A 19,520-nucleotide genomic window follows, 5' to 3' on the forward strand; every position below is an offset into this window, starting at 1 on the left:
TGTTTTTATTATTGCTTTAATGTGTATTAGTAGCTTCTACATGTATGAATTATTTAGACAATTAACTGTATTCACTTAGGACAGGTTAACTGCTTAATGTCTTAATGAAGGATAATTATGAAAATGACAATGATAATGAAATTAATAATAACAGGACTAGTAACACTGTATTCAATCATTCATGTGGAACTAGCTAATCCTGTTGAGATGGAAGTCATTTTAAACTTGTCAACACTTCTATTTCATTAGTCCGCAACCCCATGGCCAGACACCCTTCCCTCCGTGATTGGCCAGGAGATAGCCAATGTTTCTGCTACGAGAGGAACCATGGAGTCCGGCCCTGGGGCTCCAGAGCCAATCAGCAGTGAGGAGAGTGATGAATCAGAGACAGACAGGGGGAGCACATGCTCTGGGCCCAGTAACTGACCCCTGACCTCTCACCGCCTCGTCCAGGAAATAGCGCTACCACTTACGTATCCGTAATGTTGCTGAAATGATCTATTCCTAGCAATAATATCTGTGCTATTTTAGTAGTGTACTTTTATCCGTAATTGGATTTTGTGTTGAGAATGTTCTGCTCAATGCAAATGAGTTAAGCACTTATATTTAGTTATTTTTTGTTAGGCCCTTTTCTTGGAACCATTTTCACCAGATCAGTGAAGGTCCTCATTCTTCTGTCTGTCTTACTATTCCACTGGTATAGATGTGGTTAGATATGAGCTGCTGGGATTCTGGGATGTTCACTGCCTGACCTCAGTGTCTCTCGTAGACTCGTATGGCTGCTAAAATAACCTCACCAGTTATGCAAACACCCCTGAGCTGGTGGGGTGTTGGGGTATTTGCGGCTGTCAGGCGCTGAGGGGCAAATGGGAGGCAGCAGCTCAGCGGGCGGAGCAGACAGGACCGCATTAGCATGGAAAACACAGTCCTGCCGAGACCGCGAGGCCTCTCTCCGCGTTTCACAGGCCCCGCGGTCACAAAGGGGGCGCCCCTCCAAAACTCTAATAAATGTTCCTGCCTCGCAACAAAAGAAGCCAATATCCTGCCGGGGGAGCGGGCTGTGAGGAGTTTGCTTTGAGGGAGGCCGGGCCGGCAGCTTTGGCACAGTTTGCCGAACGCTCCGCCGAGGCCACGCACCGCTTCCTGAGGGTCACGCTGTCCGACAGCGGAATCTGCAACACGGCCAGACATTTTAAGATTGTATGTTTTTGTGGAATCTCTGTGTTGCTATTAGAATGCAAAAATTGGTAGTTGGTGGATGCAAGTGGTATATGCTGTTGTTTTGTAAACTGAAAAATGATTATTTAATAAAGAAATACCTCTTCCTAATCTGTGTCCTGGTGCCTAAACAGAAGCCATTGATAAATGAATTGGTGTTGATGTATGACTAAATACCTTTCACTGGAAACTGGACAGCTCTTTCAGACACACGTCTCTATGTGTTGTGTACTAAGACTTGACTAATGCTGCAGGACTTCCACATTTAGATGCTTTCCAGGCTATTCAAACAACATATAATTAACCGAAATGTAAAACCTGACTTTCTTGGGCAGATGTTAAAATCCAAATAAAGTCTAAATCGAGCACACAAATAAAAAATGAACTGCATACTGCAGATCTCCAGCCAATACTCGTCTGTACACAGGGAGACCCGATCACCGCGCTGTTCTCGTGCTGCAGCACAGCCGGTATAGGCATGTTGGCTTTGCTATTACACCTCTCACGAAAAAATCATTTTTCATTGTTGTCATCATTCTGTCAAACGACTCAGGAGTTTTATACTTTTTTATTATCTACACTTATTTTAATATTTTATGCATTCATATGGGTGCATCAACATATGCATCTTCTGTGAAGGTGTGCCCAGCTTCATCAGTAATTCACAAGACATTATTCTTAACCAGTCACAGCAGGAACAGAGGTTTGTGAAGTGTTCGCTAAAACCGTGTCAGTCATTTTGCTGAACACGCACAGCACAGGCCAAGTTTATGGCTCATAAAAGGCAAAGCATGTCCAACCAATAACTTCCCCAGTGTTAAAAAAGGCAAAGCATGTCCAACCAATAACTTCCCCAGTGTTAAAAAAGACACATTCTATCACACACTACAGCAGTATAGAGTACAAGGGAAAAAATTCTGTACAAAGTGTCTGTACACTGAAGCATCTGAAATTTTATAAAAGTGTAGTTTTTAAATAAAAGTATTGGAGAGATTTAACATTTGTTTACATAGTACATCATGCAGAACAGATCAACATAAAACATCACCTTCAGTATATACAGTTTAGAAAAGGGTTACCTACACCACCTGCAGGTGCAGCTCAGAGAGGCCATTCTCAAGAGTGCATCACAGTATTAATAAGGCATTCAACTTTTCAAATAATCCAGCACTAACAGAGACTCATTTCAACATTCACTATTCACTTACTTAAATAAGCTTGCTAACTCTAGGTGAGCTGAGTATTGTACATCAATAATCTGCGACCTTTGAGTCACCTGTGTTGGAACAGCCTTCACCCCTGAAATTAACTACTGACCTCAGAAAGGTGTGTTCTGAGTAGTATCTTCTATTTGCATACCGAGTAAGTGTGAACAGTCTTTTGTCCAATGTGTATTCATAATCTGTCAGCACTCATTTACAATTCGCGGATAACCAATCGGCTCCACCAGTTATATTTCACACTACGCAGCTGTAGGTTACTGTATGAGCGTGTGGGCAGTGTGTGTCTCGTTAGCACAGCAGTACACTGCTGTGTGTGGCAGTCGGGTCAGCTGAGCTGTGAGCTGCAGACTGAGCTGGTTTCCTGCCGCTCTGGCTCTTGCCGTGCCGTCTGAAATGATGCGTTTCTGTTGCAGATGTGTTAATGGGCGGTGCTATCGGCTGGCACCCTCGCATAACCCTAAGAGTCCCTTCACAGGTAACCAGTGTTTCAGGTCCTGTGCGTTTGGTGTAAAGACACATCTCTGCTCGCCGTGTTTTCCCCACCTTATGGCACATGCTGTATATATGCACTTTGTGAAATGGTAACGCAGTGCAATTAGTGTGGTTTGCCTTATATATGTTATATCTGTTATATATGAACATACAGAATCCATTTCCATAAAAAAATTGCAGATTATTACAATATTATCGCTATAGGTGAAGGCATTTAAAACTACTGATTATACATCAGAAATGCTAAAAGAAAGTGAAAGATTCACCCAAAGCACAGTATGTGTTTCCAGGTTAAGACATTTATGCAGTGGGTCACATTAGCGACCTTGGGCTGTGTCAAACATGCAGAATTTTCTGAAACTGAAGCAAGCCTTACTGTAGCACTGAGAAGCTCTAATTGTCTTATGTCCTTATTTATTATGTCTTTTAGATGGCTGTGGTCTCATTCGTCTCCAACAAGTTTCCTTCAGATTTTAAAACGTCCACCGGAACTCCCTGGCTGCTGCACGTACATTTTGCCCCAAGCAACTGATCCGAGATCAGCTCAAATCACACCCCTCACCTCAGGGTAAAAGTGGATACTTATCTAGAAGCAGTGTTTGGGGCAAACTCCACTGGCAGCCCCAGTGCCTGGGGGGCCAGCAAGCATGGAGTCCGTCTCCCCAGGGAAGACAGGCCAGACCTCAGTCTGAATCTGAGCTGGAGCTCTCCACATTGCACTGGTGGATGGTCTTCTCGAGGGGCGCTAGAGTGCCGTCTCGCTTCACTCCCATTGGTGTGATCAGCTGATGCCTACGGACAGAGAGGTGGGTCAGTGACACATCACTGCACAGGACATAAGCCATGAATACATCAGTGAGTTAACACGGCCACATAAATGCCTTTAAATGATGTCTTCTGAAGAGAGATTAATCAAACAGGACTGCTTCTGTAGGAGTCAATCTGTGCAAAAACATCAAGCAAAGAATATCAAATATTCTTTAGCATGAAAATAAAAAAGAAATACCAAAGTTCAAAGTTTATTGTCAAAGTTCAAGTATGGCAATATACACACATTTATGTATGCCTGCACTTCATAATAATATATATGAACATCAGCTGCAAAACCCCTTATAAACAACATCATAAAAACGCTGGTTTTCAGTTCAATACGGTTCAAGTCAATCTGTCAGACATCTTCCAATCGTACCACTGCAATACAGTAGTAAGCAGATGGGACACCTGTCTGTGATGATCACAGGAAAGGACTGTTACAGTACAGTACCAGCATAACTTTACCACCACCTGTAAAATCAACAAAACAAGCCGGCAGGTCTCTCTTTCTCCCCCACTGAGGAAAGCAGCAGTGATGGATGTCGTAGCGAGCTAGCTATATACCCATACAGAGGGCAGCCATTACCACTACAAACCATTACATACTACTATGTTTAGCTAGCTATGTTTAGTAAGCATGTTATTATCCTGTCTTTTGCCACACAGTAAATGAATATTTATTAACTAATAAGGAGCTGGGCTGCCTTCAGAATCCTTGTTGGAATGCAGTTTTGCGAGTTTTGAACTGTTTCTCGTGGGATACTGGACCATTCTTCCACAAGGAAAGCCTCCAGTTCTTTGAGAGCTGAAGGAGGTAACAATCTACTCCATACTCTACGCTCCAAAACTTCCCAAAAAGGTTACAGTGGTGCTGAGATCTGGTGAATGGGGAGGCCATGGAAGGTGTCTGACTTCGTCCTGGTGTTCAGGAAAGCACTGGTGAATCTGCTTAGCAGTGTGCCTGTGGCATTATGCCCAAGGAATATGGCAACACCCTGAGAAAACACTTGGCACCACTGGGTGCACCTGGTCACTTAAAATGGCTTTGGCTATTCCTTGGCTTAATCAGTTTGAATCAAAAATGGATACATAATTAATAATGCAATAACCTAATCTTTGGATGGACTGGATGGAGCAGAGATGAAAAGCATTGTTCCCCAAGGAAGATAAATGTCAGCTGTAATGTAACAATCTCATGGAGAGTTGATCCACATTCATACATCTGTGGTTTTCTTTAATTTACTGTTCAATGACAGGTTTTCTGTCATTACCTGGTCTGTGGATATGAACTTAAGATAACCTGAAATAACAGTTGCAGTGTTGCAAAACAGCTCTGAACGATTCTAGTATTTTTTAAAATGCAATGCATTATTCTGGATAATGATCAGGGCATCATTTACCATTTGACCCCAAATTCAAATAATACAAGGTGAAACACCAAGGGGGTCAGTCGTTTTCGATCAGTTATCGCATCATTGCTTGCACCAACATTACAAAACAGCACCTCACTCATAAAAATATTATTCAGTCATGAGATTCAGTCAAGACACGAGTGAAGCCAAAACAAGCAATTAACACAGCAAAGAGGAGGACGTCAGTGAGCCTGACGGGAGAGAGAGAGACCATCAGCGGAGAGGCTGACAGCGGAGAGGCCGAGAGCGGAGAGGCCGAGAGCGGAGAGACCGAGAGCGGAGAGACCGAGAGCGGAGAGGCCGAGAGCGGAGAGGCCGAGAGCGGAGAGACCGACAGCGGAGAGGCCGAGAGCGGAGAGGCCGAGAGCGGAGAGGCCGAGAGCGGTGAGGCCGAGAGCGGAGAGGCCGAGAGCGGAGAGGCCGAGAGCGGAGAGGCCGAGAGCGGAGAGACCGACAGCGGAGAGACCGACAGCGGAGAGGCCGAGAGCGGACAGGCGCAGTGTCTGTTTGTGCAGTTGATTGTGCATTTGCGTTTCTGCCCCGGCTCATTGTGGGAGATCCACCTGTGCTGGGCCGAGGGGCCGTCTGCGCATTCACACCCCTCCTCAAAAGGAGCCCTCATTGTGCAGCACATCTTTCTCTCCCTCACATCTGCCTCAGAGGTGCTCAAGAGCCGCCCCCCACCCCAGCCCGGCCTGATGGCCATTCAGCACAGAAGTTTAATTACAGGATCAGTGCTCATTCTAATCTCTTCAAAGCAGCGGCTGGCCCTCCATGTTAATCCAATTATATCTGCACTGTGTGTCAGCAGCTCGCCCTCAGATGGGTTATCAGGGAAAGGCAAGGCCTTTAAAAAGCTCATCTGCAGTCATTAGCAGCCTTCAAATCCCCGTCAAAGAACTGACAGCCAAACGTGTACTATTTACACTGAAATAAATCAACAGAGTAATTAAGACAGGTGAAATTTTAACCGAGATTAGGAGATTGTGATGTGTGGCCACATCAAACAGTTCAAACTATGGCTACCCAGACATCCTGTCCCAGTGATCTCTTCCTCTTCCCGTGTCCTTCTCCCTCTCTTCCTCTTCCTCTTCCTGTGGCCTTCTCTCTCTCTTCCTCTTCCTCTTCCTGTGGCCTTCTCTCTCTCTTCCTCTTCCCGTGGCCTTCTCCCTCTCTTCCTCTTCCTCTTCCCGTGGCCTTCTCCCTCTCTTCCTCTTCCCGTGTCCTTCTCCCTCTCTTCCTCTTCCTCTTCCTGTGGCCTTCTCTCTCTCTTCCTCTTCCTCTTCCTGTGGCCTTCTCTCTCTCTTCCTCTTCCCGTGGCCTTCTCCCTCTCTTCCTCTTCCTCTTCTCGTGGCCTTCTCCCTCTCTTCCTCTTCCTCTTCCTGTGGCCTTCTCCCTCTCTTCCTCTTCCTCTTCCTGTGGCCTTCTCCCTCTCTTCCTCTTCCCGTGGCCTTCTCCCTCTCTTCCTCTTCCTCTTCCCATGTCCTTCTCCCTCTCTTCCTCTTCCCGTGGCCTTCTCCCTCTCTTCCTCTTCCTGTGGCCCCTGTCAGCCTCATTACCTGCTGGCAGGATCTCTGTACCCCACTTCTTCCCTCTACATTCCTGGGTGCACATGGACAGATCATTCTTGCCTTCAGCAGAAGCAGGTAGAACTCTGTAGGAAATGACTATGCAGAAATAAACACGTCAAAAGAGTGCAAGGCTGAGCAAAGCAGAAGCGTTCCTCAAAAATGACTCCCCAACACATCAACACTAAGCACACATGCGCTCAGCCCCATTAGACTGCAGGCGGACTGAAAGGCCATCAGAGAGGATTAATGATCAGGAATCATTCCTCTGACGCAACGCCTGAGAATGCAGCACGGACAGATCTGTCCCTCCATATTCAGAGAACAATCGCTCTGCTGATTATCCACCTACCGGCAAACAGCGGAGCCGCATAATGGGGCCTAACGAGGCCAAATGAGATAACGGCGGCAGCACGCCGCCAAGACAAAGCAGGCCCCCGCGCCCGACGCGCTTCGCCCTGCGCCACAGCCTCCGCGCCAATTAGCGCCGCGGACGATCCTATTCCGGAGCCTGCTTTCTGCTGAAGGACCCTCCTGCGGGGGGAGTCAGCGGTAATTGGGTGCGAGTCACAATTAAGTGTTGGGTGAAGCGCATTCCTGCCTGGTCCCAGCAGGTCTCCCGAGCGCTGTGGTGTGTGTGCGTGTGCACGTGTGTGTTTGTGTGTGTGTGTGTGTGTGTGTGTGTGTGTGTGTGTGTTTGCGTGGACGGCTTGTTGCGTGGCAGCTCCCTCAGCCCACGGGGGGGGTGGCGGGGGGGGAGAGACACGTGCGTCTCATTACAGCTCCCCCCCGGCAGGACAATGGCGGCCGTCCTCTTGTGCGGACGGGGCCCATTGAGGCGGCGGCTCTCTAATTGAGCGGCGGCTTGGTCCACTCGCTGTCCCCGCGCATTGTTGGGCCCCTCCGATGAATACGGAGAGGAAGATAAAGGAGGGATACGTGTATGTTATTAAAGACGGAATATGGCACATAAAGGGCCGGCCGCGGACCCGCTGCGCGCGCCAATTAGCCGGTAATTAACGGCGCGTTTGTAATGGGACCGGGCCGGTGAGCGGGCGGCTCCTTTTACTCCCGCTGAATGCGCCGCCGCGGGGAAAGGGCGCCGGTAATTGGTGGGGGGGAGGGAGGGGGGACGCAGCGGGCAGATGCACAGATTCTTGCTCTAATGAAGCGGTTGGCAGGGAGCACCCTCAGTGCGGCCTCGGATAAACCCCGCCTCGCCCTTCGTCTCGGACGTCTCCCCAAAAACTGCCACCCCAAACCCACTGCTTACCCCCTGGCCTCAGCCTCAGCAACAGCAGGGAGCTCTGCTCAGCTGCTGAGTGTAATCTGCATGCACACATTTGGTCTTGAGTTTGACAGGACATCGATAAAGTCTCAGTTACCCATAGTCTCAGTTGCATAGTGGGGATAACAGGTGAATTCTTCTGAGCTCTATAGCACGGGTTAGAAACCGGCCCAGAGTGACCGGGAGCCCACAGTGGTGGCAGAGCCCGGCTCGGTTCTGCTGGGCCAGAGGGGTCCTCGGGCTTCACACCCTGGGAGGGGCTGGAGGAATGACCCTGTCCCATAATGCAAAGCGAGCTCAGTCTGACTACTAATACAGGTGAGGAAAAGGGGGAAATGTGACTGCAAAAAGGTTCCTATAAAAAGCCTTTAAAACCCGGGCTGCTGGACCCCTCGCCAGTACCTGGACAGCTTGTCGAACATGTTGACCAGCTTCTGGGCCTCGTACTCCTTCTGCTCCTCACTCATCTCCTCCATGGGGTTGGGCATGGGCTCCTCCACATGGCCGGTGATGGGGTTAATGCTGGGAAACAGAGTCACTCAGCTCAGATCTCAGATCACAGAGCAGAGCCCAGAGCCCAGAGCCCAGAGCCCAGAGCCCAGAGCCCAGAGCCCAGAGCACAGAGCCCAGAGCACAGAGCACAGAGCACAGAGCACAGAGCACAGAGCACAGAGCACAGAGCACAGAGCACAGAGCACAGAGCCCAGAGCCCAGAGCAATGCAAGGCAAAATAGCGCCTGCCGTCGTGCAGGTTGATTTACTGGGTATTTTAAAGGTAAGAGGGAATGGGTTCTCGTGCATGTTTATCCCCAGGTCTTCTCCCCCAGTATGCAGTATACAGTGCAGTATACGGCAGTGGCTGACTGCTAACCCCCAGGATCAGGCCGTCCAGGTGGCAGTACTCACAAGGGCTTGGCCTCCTTGTACTCCTCGGTGTCGGAGTCTTCGTCCTCGGAGTACTGTCCCTCCCCGCGGCCCCCTGCCAGCAGCCCCCGGGCCACCAGCAGCCCCGCAGCATTCCCGTAGCCAGTGTACTTCAGCAGGCTGTCCACTGCAACACACACCAACACAAAATCACAATCCTGTATTCCTCTGTTACCACTGAATCTACACTAGAGTGCGTACCAGCCGCCGACACCATAACAGCTCAAGAACAGCAGCAACTGAACCTGCAACACATCCAGCTATATAACACTGAGGCCTATACAGCCTGCTCTACACACACAGCAACACTGCTGCCCTGTAATAAAATTATGTAATTATTACAGCCTTGGATGGCCAGTCCAAGAAAAGGTATCATGGGATGGCAATGTGATATTAAAGAGCACTTGGCTGCACTTGGCTGAGAGCAGCGTGGCGCAGAGAGAGACCGGCAGGTTCCTGACTCCCTCTCCTCTGCAGAGGGATACAGGCAGACTCCAACCTCACTAGCAGGAGCGCTGAAACTGCTCAGCCTCAGGGGTGAGTACACTGCCATCCCTCATCACCTCATCCATATAAACACACAGCACTTTGTGAAAGGACACTACAGTTCCATTGTTGAAACATGACTAAATACAACTTCTCAGTCCTGAAATAGAAGCCAGTTAAGAGTGTATGAGATGCTGTATCATGTGATCTCCTAGTGAATAGAGTAGATACAGTTATGAGCAGTGGCACAGTAATCAGCAAAAATCCCCAATTTCCTTTTCAACAGCAGCAAATGGAAGGGTACCTCTGTGAGGCTGGGTCAGTCGCCCTGCACCACAGCCTGTATGGCTCTGCAGGGCCCCTCCAGCTAGCAGCTCATTCCCAGTGCAGCTGCCTGTGTCCTTCTGTCAGCACACTTTAAATTCCAAACCTTCGCATTTTGATTTTAGATGAAACAAGGACACTGTCCAGCAAAACAAAAAGGTGTGTAAAGTGTGTAACATATGGTATGGGATGGGATACTGGAAATGAATACTGTTTGACTATGTCAGCAAGCAGTGTTCTGTATTCACTGCTGTATTTTATTCCCTCATGCGCTACACTGCCCTGAGTGGAGAAGGAGGAGATGTGACCCAGTTTAATCATCTCTTCTTACACAGATAAGGTTCTGTTTAGCCTCTCCTGCTGTGAAGGCCATGGGTTTCACGGCCCTGGATCCTGTGGGATGACTCCAGCTAGAGGCCCCCAGCCCGGACAGAAAGTTCCAGGAAGGGCGCTGCGGCTGCTTATTGTCATAAATCACACCCATACGCACAGCTACAAACACAAGGTCTGGAATATGTGGGTCAAGATGAGGTCACAGGGTCGCTATGGAAACAGACACGTGTACAATGCGTTTGACGCAAAGTCCACTTTTAAAGATAAACAAAGACGCACATTTCACATGAGTGACGCAGTATCTCAGCCCTGATTGGTTTAGGAGGATGACTGTTGTTTCTGGAAAGGGCCTCTATGCTGTAAAGCACTCGGAGTGAGATACTGTACAAGACGTTCTCTTGAGCAATTCATTCAGGCTGAAAAGACTGTTGGGTAAATTCAAGAAACGAGTTTCCTGTTGGAGTCTGTATTATGGAAAATTTTTGAACTGCCCATATCACAGAATCACACATGGCACAATTAGGAGTTAATGTAGCACACTGAAAGTGGACGTGTGCTCACTTCAGGTTTAAAAACAAAACACTATAACTGAATCAGTTCATGGCTCTTTCCATACATGGTGGACTTTGTGCAACCTCAGTGTTACAGCATTACAGTGTGACAGTGTGAGTGTGCTGCAGGCTGTGTTACAGCGGTACAGTGTGAGTGTGCTGCAGGCTGTGTTACAGTGTGACAGTGTGACAGTGTGCTGCAGGCTGTGTTACAGCATTACAGCGTTACAGTGTGACAGTGTGCTGCTGACTGTGTTACAGCATTACAGTGTGACAGTGTGCTGCAGGCTGTGTTACAGCGTTACAGTGTGACAGTGTGCTGCAGGCTGTGTTACAGCTTTACAGTGTGACAGTGTGCTGCAGGCTGTGTTACAGCTTTACAGTGTTACAGTGTGCTGCAGGCTGTGTTACAGTGTGACAGTGTGCTGCTGACTGTGTTACAGCGTTACAGTGTGACAGTGTGCTGCTGACTGTGTTACAGCGTTACAGTGTGACAGTGTGCTGCAGGCTGTGTTACAGCGTTACAGTGTTATAGTGTGCTGCAGGCTGTGTTACAGCGTTACAGTGTGACAGTGTGCTGCAGGCTGTGTTACAGCGTTACAGTGTGACAGTGTGCTGCAGGCTGTGTTACAGTGTTACAGTGTGCTGCAGGCTGTGTTACAGCGGTACAGTGGCTCTCTCACCGCTCTCCTTGCACAGTACGAAGAGGAACTCGGCAGCGCTCTGCTTCACACCCATGTCCACATGGGTCATGAGGCGCACCAGCTTGTTCCGCACCGTGCTGCCCACCTCCGGCCGGTTCTTCACATCCTTCAGAGGGGGGAGCACCTGTGGGGCGGGGGGAGAGGGGGAGAGGGTTAGCTCACTGCAGGCACAGAGGGGGCAGGGGGAGAGGGGGAGAGGGTTAGCTCACTGCAGGCACAGAGCAGGCAGGAAAAGGGTCTCTGCTGGAACCCACCTGGGTCTTGATGTACCTCCGGATCTCCCTGTGGTGTCTGCAGCTCTCTGTTAGCAGACTCAGCACCGGGGTCAAACCCTCCTTATAGTTGGTGCCCTGATGGGGATGAGAAGCACATGAGTCATGTGATCACACCAGGAATATCCTGTATGGTGCTACAAAGCTGGCTAAACACAAAGTAAAGCTGATTATTCAGTATATTAATTTAGTATCCGCCCATCAGATCATTTTAGGGTGGTTGTCACAATTTCAGTTCAGTTCACTTTTACGTTGTACTTAACAGATTACTTGTAATAAATAAAACAGAACTGTTTATACGACCAAATTGTTTTATTACCTGAAATTTACGGTAATAACAGAACCACGTCTAGTCATTCCCTTCTATTAGGACAAACAGGTGTCCTGCAGTAACATCCACACACATCACAAAGAGCAGCAGACAGCTACCTCTTATGTCCTGTCAATTAAATGACCTTCCACCTGAGTACATACACACCCGGCCCCTGGAAACAGGGTTATGGGCTTTAAGGTGAGTATCTGCAGTTACGTCTGAATTTCCATCTCCCATCTATCCAGCACCAAATGGCTTCATCCACAGTGCAGAGGGAACTCACAGCTAATGCCCTGAGTGCCCTAAAAGCCATTTTACATTTTACTTTCACTTTTCTCACTTTAGTTTTCTTTACTTTACCAATTATTGCAAATATTTTTATGAAGATCATAAGTAAAGAGAAATCTTGTGCCGAGTAAAAATGTTGACCCTCTACAACGCGACAGTGAGCTCGGTGACCCTGCACATTCCTCCTGTAAGAGCGTTTTCAGCGAGGACTGCGGCCGGGAGAGGGCTCTCACCTTGTCTATCCTCTTCTCCATGAAGTCCAGCAGCACCTGCACGGCCTCCATGTTCTTGCCGCCCCACTCGGGGCCGCCGCGGGGGGGCACGTCGATCAGCACGTCCAGGCAGCACCCCGGCATGTTGCTCAGCAGGTTGATGGCGTGGCTGAAACACAGGACACGCACCAGGCGAGCGATGCATCACACACACGTCAACACAAGACTGCAGCTGAGAATACACACCCGAACGTGTGTGAGGAACTAATGAGGGACATGCCCAAACTCTGACTGCACAGTCATCTCCTTAGCAACCCAGCCCTGGTCTAGGACAGCAGTGTACCTTAATCATGCTGTATAATCACTGAGGGCAGCAGGTCTAGAGTCTCTGAGCATTCTGCTGACCATAAACCCACAATGCATCAGTATATTCTACATGATCAACTACAGGGACGCTCCATGTTGTGCAACAGCAAGATTCTATTCCATAATTCTAATGGAAGTTTCACAAGTTCCCACTTCCATGTTCGGGCTTCTCATTTGCCCGTCCGGCAGGGTAAGGAGCAGTGGAAGGGGGAATGGAAATGTCAGCATGTCAGAAAACTGCTCTGCTGCACTAAAGAGGCCAAACTGAAATTAAAGTGAAATTACGGCTAACGCCACCAAAACAGTGCGAGCCTGCAGCTCTTTCTTCTCAGACACTGGGTCTATCAGAAGCAAGGCTGAATCATGCAGAGATGCAGAGAAAAAACAATGTGGCTGCTCTATCACGGTACACACACAAATATTAATGATTACAATGTTTATTGGAATGAGAAGAAAAAAAAAATTGATAGACACACTAATTTTACAACTGTACTATTTAAGTTAAGCAAATCCAACACGACTGCCAAATGTATCATCAATTCCCAGCAGATATGAGAAGAGGAATAAAGAATTCTGGCAGAAAGTAAAAAATGTACTAAAAGTAAACACTCAATAAGAGCAATGGGTCCATTACTTGTCTTTATATCAAATAAGAAACTATAATAATGTACAGGATTCACTTTTATCCAAATAATACAGATGGTGCATCCCTAATGTTTGAATTCTATGGATAAAACGGAAAATATTCATTACACTATGAAGTATTCAATGCAGACAGGAATTACAGAGGGGAAGCACACTATGGATGGGGCTGATAACATTACTGTGAATATAACATGTTGCAGGTCATGGCTATAATACTGTGCATCTCACAGGGGTGCTGACACTGAGTTAAATTGCTTGTTAGTAATGAAGTTCTGAGATGGGAGGAAATATACATGAGGACAAGTTAAAACATGAGTGATCCGTCATGCTGATACACAGCCAGGATAATTATGCATAATGCAATCATTAGCCAGTGGAGGCCATGCTGGACAATGGTATGTAAGCATGATCAGCAGACGGAAATCCTGTACTGGCCAGGAGTTTGAGGAGACAGAGAGAGAGTGCAATCAGAAGAGCCTGAGCAGGAGAGAGAGGGAGAGGAGGAAAGAGGGAGAAACAGAGAGAGGGTGAGAGGGAGAGAGAGAGAGAGAAACAGAGAGAGAGGGAGAGGAAGAGAGAGAGGGAGAAACAGAGAGAGGGAGAGAGAGAGAGAGAAACAGAGAGGGAGAAAGGGAGAGGAGGAGAAACAGAGAGAGGGAGAGAGGAAGAGAGAGAGGGAGAAACAGAGAGAGGGGCAGAGGGAGAGGGAGGAGGAGGGAGGGACAAAGAGGGGGAGAAAGAAAGAGATAGAGAGAAAGAGGGAAAGGAGTGGAGGGAGCAAGAGAAGGACACAGACAGGTGGTGAGGTACGCAGTGAGAGAAGGGGTGCCGACCTGTGGGCCTCCTCTGTTTTGTCGTCTGTCTGAGCCTTTAGCAGCAAGAGGTGGCGCATGAGGGCGGAGATGAGGCGCAGCTGGTGGGCACCATCCTACCAAATGAAGGATGTACAACAACATGATCATGCCACGGGTCACGGGCACGGACGAAACAAGCTCACTACCACAGCCATTACTGCAGGTACACATTAACTGCCAAACGTCTTACAGAAAGCAGGAGAAATGGAAGCACATAAAGTTATACGAGTTATATCAGATACAGGCTTCCTTCCTTTCCCAAGAGGTAGCATGTATGTCTCAGGGCCTTGACACACAATGGAATCTTCTCATTATCCTGTGCTAACAGCTACACAGAGAGCCTGGGGGTGGAGTAACATGCTGATATTAACAGAAAGGAGCAGAATTTCAGATTCTCCACACGTGCAAGATGACGTGGAGGTCCAGAATACACCGTCCCGAGAAGAGGCAAAGAGCTCACAGGAGGTGAGACCTGACTGGGCAAGTGAGAAAAACCTGAATTTTAAGCTGTGGTGATGTGTGAAACATTCTGTCTTTACATTAGGTCATTCAGGCTTGCAACTATTTCACTCAAGATGGCAGTGTTCATTTGATTTGAAGACTATTTGATAGTTACATTTGGTTGTGTTACACAGCTCAAATAAGCATTTAATTATTCAGTCCACAAGAAGCTGCAACAAAAATTCAGATGAATTTTTTTTCTCTGTATTAAGCAAGATAGTTAACTTCAATAAATAAAAACTGTTTTTCAAATTTTAATTATTTGTAGCAGGAGAAATATCTTTACATTACTTGCGGCACTGCTACTTTTCAGAACCACAGTATATTATCAGTGTTAGACTGTAGGAATTATCACAGCTAAATATTGATTTTTTGACTGTAAAAGACTGATATAATGGCTTACATGTAGCTTGGTATGAATTAAAGCACGAATCAGGATGGTTTCATCTGCATAAGAATGGCAGATCCTCTGCTGGCCTCCCTCTCCCCGATTGGGCCATCCTGACAAACCCATCTCACCGTCTGATAGGCTGGGAGATTATAGCGCACGGCATTCATGCGAGGGGAGGGGATGAGCCGCCATCAGATTGTTATTCTGATCCTTATTAGCCAATTAACATGAGCGCTGAGGAAACGGGAGGAGCTTAACTCAGAGGTCAGCACTAAGAGGTTTATCAGCCTCCGCTCAGAAAGACAAAGGCCAGCAGCTCACTGGAGCAGTGCCTCCCTCTCGGCGTGGGGCCAAGTTAAGTGTCTAGTCAGGCCATTTGTTCCCTGAATAATGTACTGAATCTAATAGGATTGCCACCTGAATGAATGATCTGCTATGGGAGGAGCCGTGTCCAGCTCCCTCTGCTGAATGCTGGTATGAAATTCTCAACACCTCCATTTGGTGTAAAATCTCATTAAATAAAGACAGCATCCATTAATAACACGAGGAGTCCTATTCCAGTGTCAACAACAGAAATGATTACATACATTTTATAAAATACTTAATCATTTTGTAGTCTAATAAGAGGAAGGCTGACATGTGTGCTACATATGCATACTATCCACGGTTAAAGCCATATAATAAACGTCCACAGAACTGCAAATATGCAACCGTTCCTTCTCTGAGGGCCATGAACGCTGGAGGAGAAACTGTGCTGATCATGTGACTGTGTGTTTATACAGTAGTGGTAACAGGGTAACAGACGGAGGCTTTGGGCCCTGCTGGCATTGACACCCGGGTCTGGGTCTACAGGAAGGTTCTACCACTGAGGTCCTGGTACCAGAGAGCACAAGACTTTGCATTTTGACAGAACCAGTACCAAGGATGGCAGTGACAAGCCAGTCAGACTTCATGAACCACTGAATGCGTTAAATGATTCTGTTCTCCATCACTCACCAAACCAAACAAAACGTTTTGCTATGAAAGGGAAAGTGTTCTCAAACAGTTAATAACCATAAACACGTTTAAGTGTCATGAAACCTACGATATACATCACTACCTGCCACTTTCAGATAACTGTCATACGTTTACCTGGCTTTGATCCAGCAATGTTAATTCATGTCAATCATTACTGAAAACATGCCTGCAGCATGCAAACTGTAATATTAAAAATTCAAAATTTCACAAAGCAGGAAGTAGCTGAAACATACATAGAAGTTCATGTCAGATTCGCATTTGTGTGTTTCTTAATGTTTAGCTTTAAATGGCACAGTCAGAATGAACTGAATGTTCATGTGACATGTTAAAAGAGCAAAATGAGTTAAATTATGAGATTATGTCAAAAACCAGATCTGATGGTGCCAGCATGCTTTGCAAGATTTGGATTTAGAATACACAACTTGTCTTCAGATAATCTTTCTGATAATGAAAAACAACATTAAACACCCCTGGATGAGAATCGAAAAGTAACCTTGTTCAATGTTTGCACAAAATGTTAACTGAAAGCAAGGGACAACATGCATGATAGCAGATTCACAGGTAAAGGGTGAAGCAGCTCTGTTTTAGCACAGCAGATAAGAGAGATGTAATGATGATATGCAAGTCAGTGTAGCGCTGAGTGAGGGAGCGCTCACCTCCTCACTGGTCTCAGACAGGGTGAGTGAGGGAGCGCTCACCTCCTCACTGGTCTCAGACAGGGTGAGTGAGGGAGCGCTCACCTCCTCACTGGTCTCAGACAGGGTGAGTGAGGGAGCGCTCACCTCCTCACTGGTCTCAGACAGGGTGAGTGAGGGAGTGCTCACCTCCTCACTGGTCTCAGACAGGGGGAGGTCAGTGTAACGCTCAGTGAGGGAGCACTCACCTCCTCACTGGTTTCAGACAGGGTGAGGTTGAAGAGGGCTTTGAGGGCCTCCACGGCCCGCTCGAAGGCCTGGGGCAGGAGGGGCGGGGCCTGGGGCTCGGGGGTGGCGGCCTGGTAGGGCCCCGCCCAGCGCACATCCAGGGTGCGCTGCAGCACCTCTGTGAGCAGGGGCAGGGCTCGCAGCTCCCCCCGGAGGCTGTTCCGCGCGTCGGTGCGCAGGGCGGACAGCAGGAAGACCAGCCGCAGGGAGAACAGGCACACCTCGTGCCCCGGGGCGCGGCTCGCCCCCAGGCGGGCGCACAGACCGCGGGCCAGACAGATGTCCTGGCTGACCTGTTGCGCCGTGGGGCTGTTAAACACCACGTTACACAGGCACTTCAGCGCCTCCACCGCCACCCTCTCCTCCTCCAACTGCGCCTTTGGCTCTGCTGGATCTGCCCCCATCAACTCCGCCCCTGCAGGCTCCGCCCCTCCAGTCTCCACTTCCACTGACCCCGCCTCTGCAGGCTCCGCCCCTGTTAGCTCCGCCCCCTCGCCCGGCAGCAGCCCTGCCAGCCGGGCCAGCGCTGCCATGCCCTCCCGCGTGGCCACGGGCCCCAACACCCGCTTATCCCGGGACAGGATCCGGAGAGTCCCCAGGCAGGTGCTCAGACACAAGGGCGACACCGGCCTCCCCAACACCTTCAGCAGGCTCCGACACAGCTTCTGCAGAGAGGGAGGGGGCGCGGGGTTAAAGGTCAGAGGTTGCAGCCAAAGCAGGGTTGCCAGCACACCAAATGGTGTCAAAGCACAATCAGACTCGCTATTTGGCAACGGTTTATAACACAGCTCCTCCGCCGCTGGGGGCCTGGTGAGTAGAGCTGTCCTCTGCTTCTGCTCTACCCGGGACATTCCAGCACACAATGATCAATATCCAATCTGAACTGAAGCTCTCCACCCCAACTGTAACAGGGTTTAAGGAGCAGCCGTTGAGAATGCTTAATACTCACAACTCGCTTTTCCTCTTCCTTTTGATCAAAGGTGAAAGTGCAATTATTCTGTGAAAGATAAATACAGATATTCATCATTTCTCATACTCACTTCATGGAGTTACGTGACACCAAAGACAATGCACACAAACCCCAAGCGTATCCCCGTACACTACAAGTTTAACAATGGGTAAAACTGACCGTAGCTCTAGCTCAGATGGTCTGAGGCTATTATCTCTCAACATTTTTGCACCTGGGACAAATGAGAGGGTGTGCTAAACTTGACCAACTACCCAGCTAGCATCAACTAGTTAGGCTTGCTAGCTAAAGGGTATCCGTCTCTACAAACGCAAGTTAGCATTAGTCAGGTAGCGAGTAACCCAGTTAACCTACCTCCTTCAGGTGGCTGAGCTGACAGCCGCCAATTCAAGCTGTCAGTGTAAGAACAAAGTAACTTAGCTAAACAATACGAGAGACTCGCTACGGAGACACTATCCAGCTAAGGGTATTACGCGGATAGTGAATTAGCTGGCTAGCTAGCTTGTAGAGTCTAAACGTGAAACATCTTTCCCAGCTGTCTGAATTATTTCATGTAAAAATTTAGCTGCAATACTGTGCAGCTGTACTGGCGCAGCTGATCGGCGGAGTGAAGACCCACCTCTTGGTTGTATTGCTGCAAAAGCCTGACAGTTTCATCCTCACTGTCGCTCTCCACCTGCGATAAAATGCGGCTCAAGTCCATCCTTCACAAATGAATCAATGCTTCAATGGTGGCAAAGCAAATAAAAATACAATGCGCCGCATACAACACAGCTTCCCTCTCAAAGACAGATGGCAAGCTAGCTGCTGTTAGCAAACTCCTGTCTTAGCACTAGCAGGCTGGCTATCTAACTACAGACACTTCCGCCTTTCAAACCTCAACTTTGACTCCAATGCGTCACATGTACGTCACAGCGGACAGTGTCGTACGGAGCAGACGGGTCTCCATCGAAAATGCGCCGAGCAGTGTATAATTTATAATAACTATATTTTTTGTTAACCTGGTTGCAATTCAAGCACCTCGCCAGCAGTATTCCAGCTATTGCACTGCCTAGTCACAAAGTTGCAGAAAAGTTGAGTTTTTGTCGGTGGCAACGTTATTTTGTATTCCAAGAACGTCAAGTTTGAGGAGCTGAAACCTGATCTTATCAGTGCGGCTTACGGCAGTGGTTTAAGTGCCTGGACAGCATTCCAGAAAATTTAATAGGCCTATAAACTCACAAACATGACAACGGTTTGTACGTAAATTCTGTGTAATTTCAATAAATACAGATATTGTCATATTCCATAATTACATAAGAGGGTTTTAATAAATAAAACAATACGATTCACAGGCGGCACGTTAAAGTAGGCAAAGTAGGCGTATTGTTAGACAATAAAATATTATATTTTATGAGATGATATTAGTCATCCAAATAAAATATATTTCCAAATA

The 19,520-nt window shown here is 48.0% G+C and overlaps 2 protein-coding genes across 2 annotated transcripts in view; one reads left to right on the plus strand and one right to left on the minus strand.

The window, feature by feature from the left end:
* si:dkey-103i16.6 (uncharacterized protein LOC557125 homolog) overlaps positions 1–1,205 on the plus strand; it is a 12,364-nt gene extending 11,159 nt beyond the window's left edge. Inside the window, exon 8 of the mRNA XM_036520199.1 lies at positions 250–1,205. Within this exon, the coding sequence (XP_036376092.1) occupies positions 250–426 (177 nt within the window). The 3' untranslated portion in view covers positions 427–1,205. The remainder of the gene's footprint in view (positions 1–249) is intronic.
* Positions 1,206–2,468: 1,263 nt separating this feature from the next.
* Positions 2,469–18,941, minus strand: ric8b (RIC8 guanine nucleotide exchange factor B). Its single transcript, XM_036520483.1, has 10 exons — positions 18,705–18,941; positions 18,068–18,115; positions 17,079–17,783; positions 14,266–14,360; positions 12,443–12,590; positions 11,591–11,686; positions 11,316–11,460; positions 8,921–9,065; positions 8,417–8,536; positions 2,469–3,725 (listed from the first exon to the last, which is right to left on the minus strand). Exons 1-10 carry the CDS (start codon positions 18,786–18,788, stop codon positions 3,617–3,619), a joined length of 1,695 nt encoding a protein of 564 aa, XP_036376376.1. The 5' UTR covers positions 18,789–18,941; the 3' UTR covers positions 2,469–3,616.
* Between the last annotated feature and the right edge of the window lie 579 nt (positions 18,942–19,520).

The sequence above is a fragment of the Megalops cyprinoides genome, chromosome 25 (genome assembly GCF_013368585.1).
Source record: "Megalops cyprinoides isolate fMegCyp1 chromosome 25, fMegCyp1.pri, whole genome shotgun sequence".
In the NCBI taxonomy this organism is placed as follows: domain Eukaryota; kingdom Metazoa; phylum Chordata; class Actinopteri; order Elopiformes; family Megalopidae; genus Megalops; species Megalops cyprinoides.

Excerpts from the sequence above, each read along its gene's own strand:
- ric8b (XM_036520483.1), bottom strand. The coding sequence starts at position 18,788 with ATGGACTTGAGCCGCATTTTATCGCAGGTGGAGAGCGACAGTGAGGAT. Across the intron at positions 14,361-17,078 it reads TGTCTGAAACCAGTGAGGAG|GATGGTGCCCACCAGCTGCG; the intron begins GTGAGTGCTCCC and ends TTCATTTGGTAG. Across the intron at positions 12,591-14,265 it reads AAAACAGAGGAGGCCCACAG|CCACGCCATCAACCTGCTGA; the intron begins GTCGGCACCCCT and ends CCTGTGTTTCAG.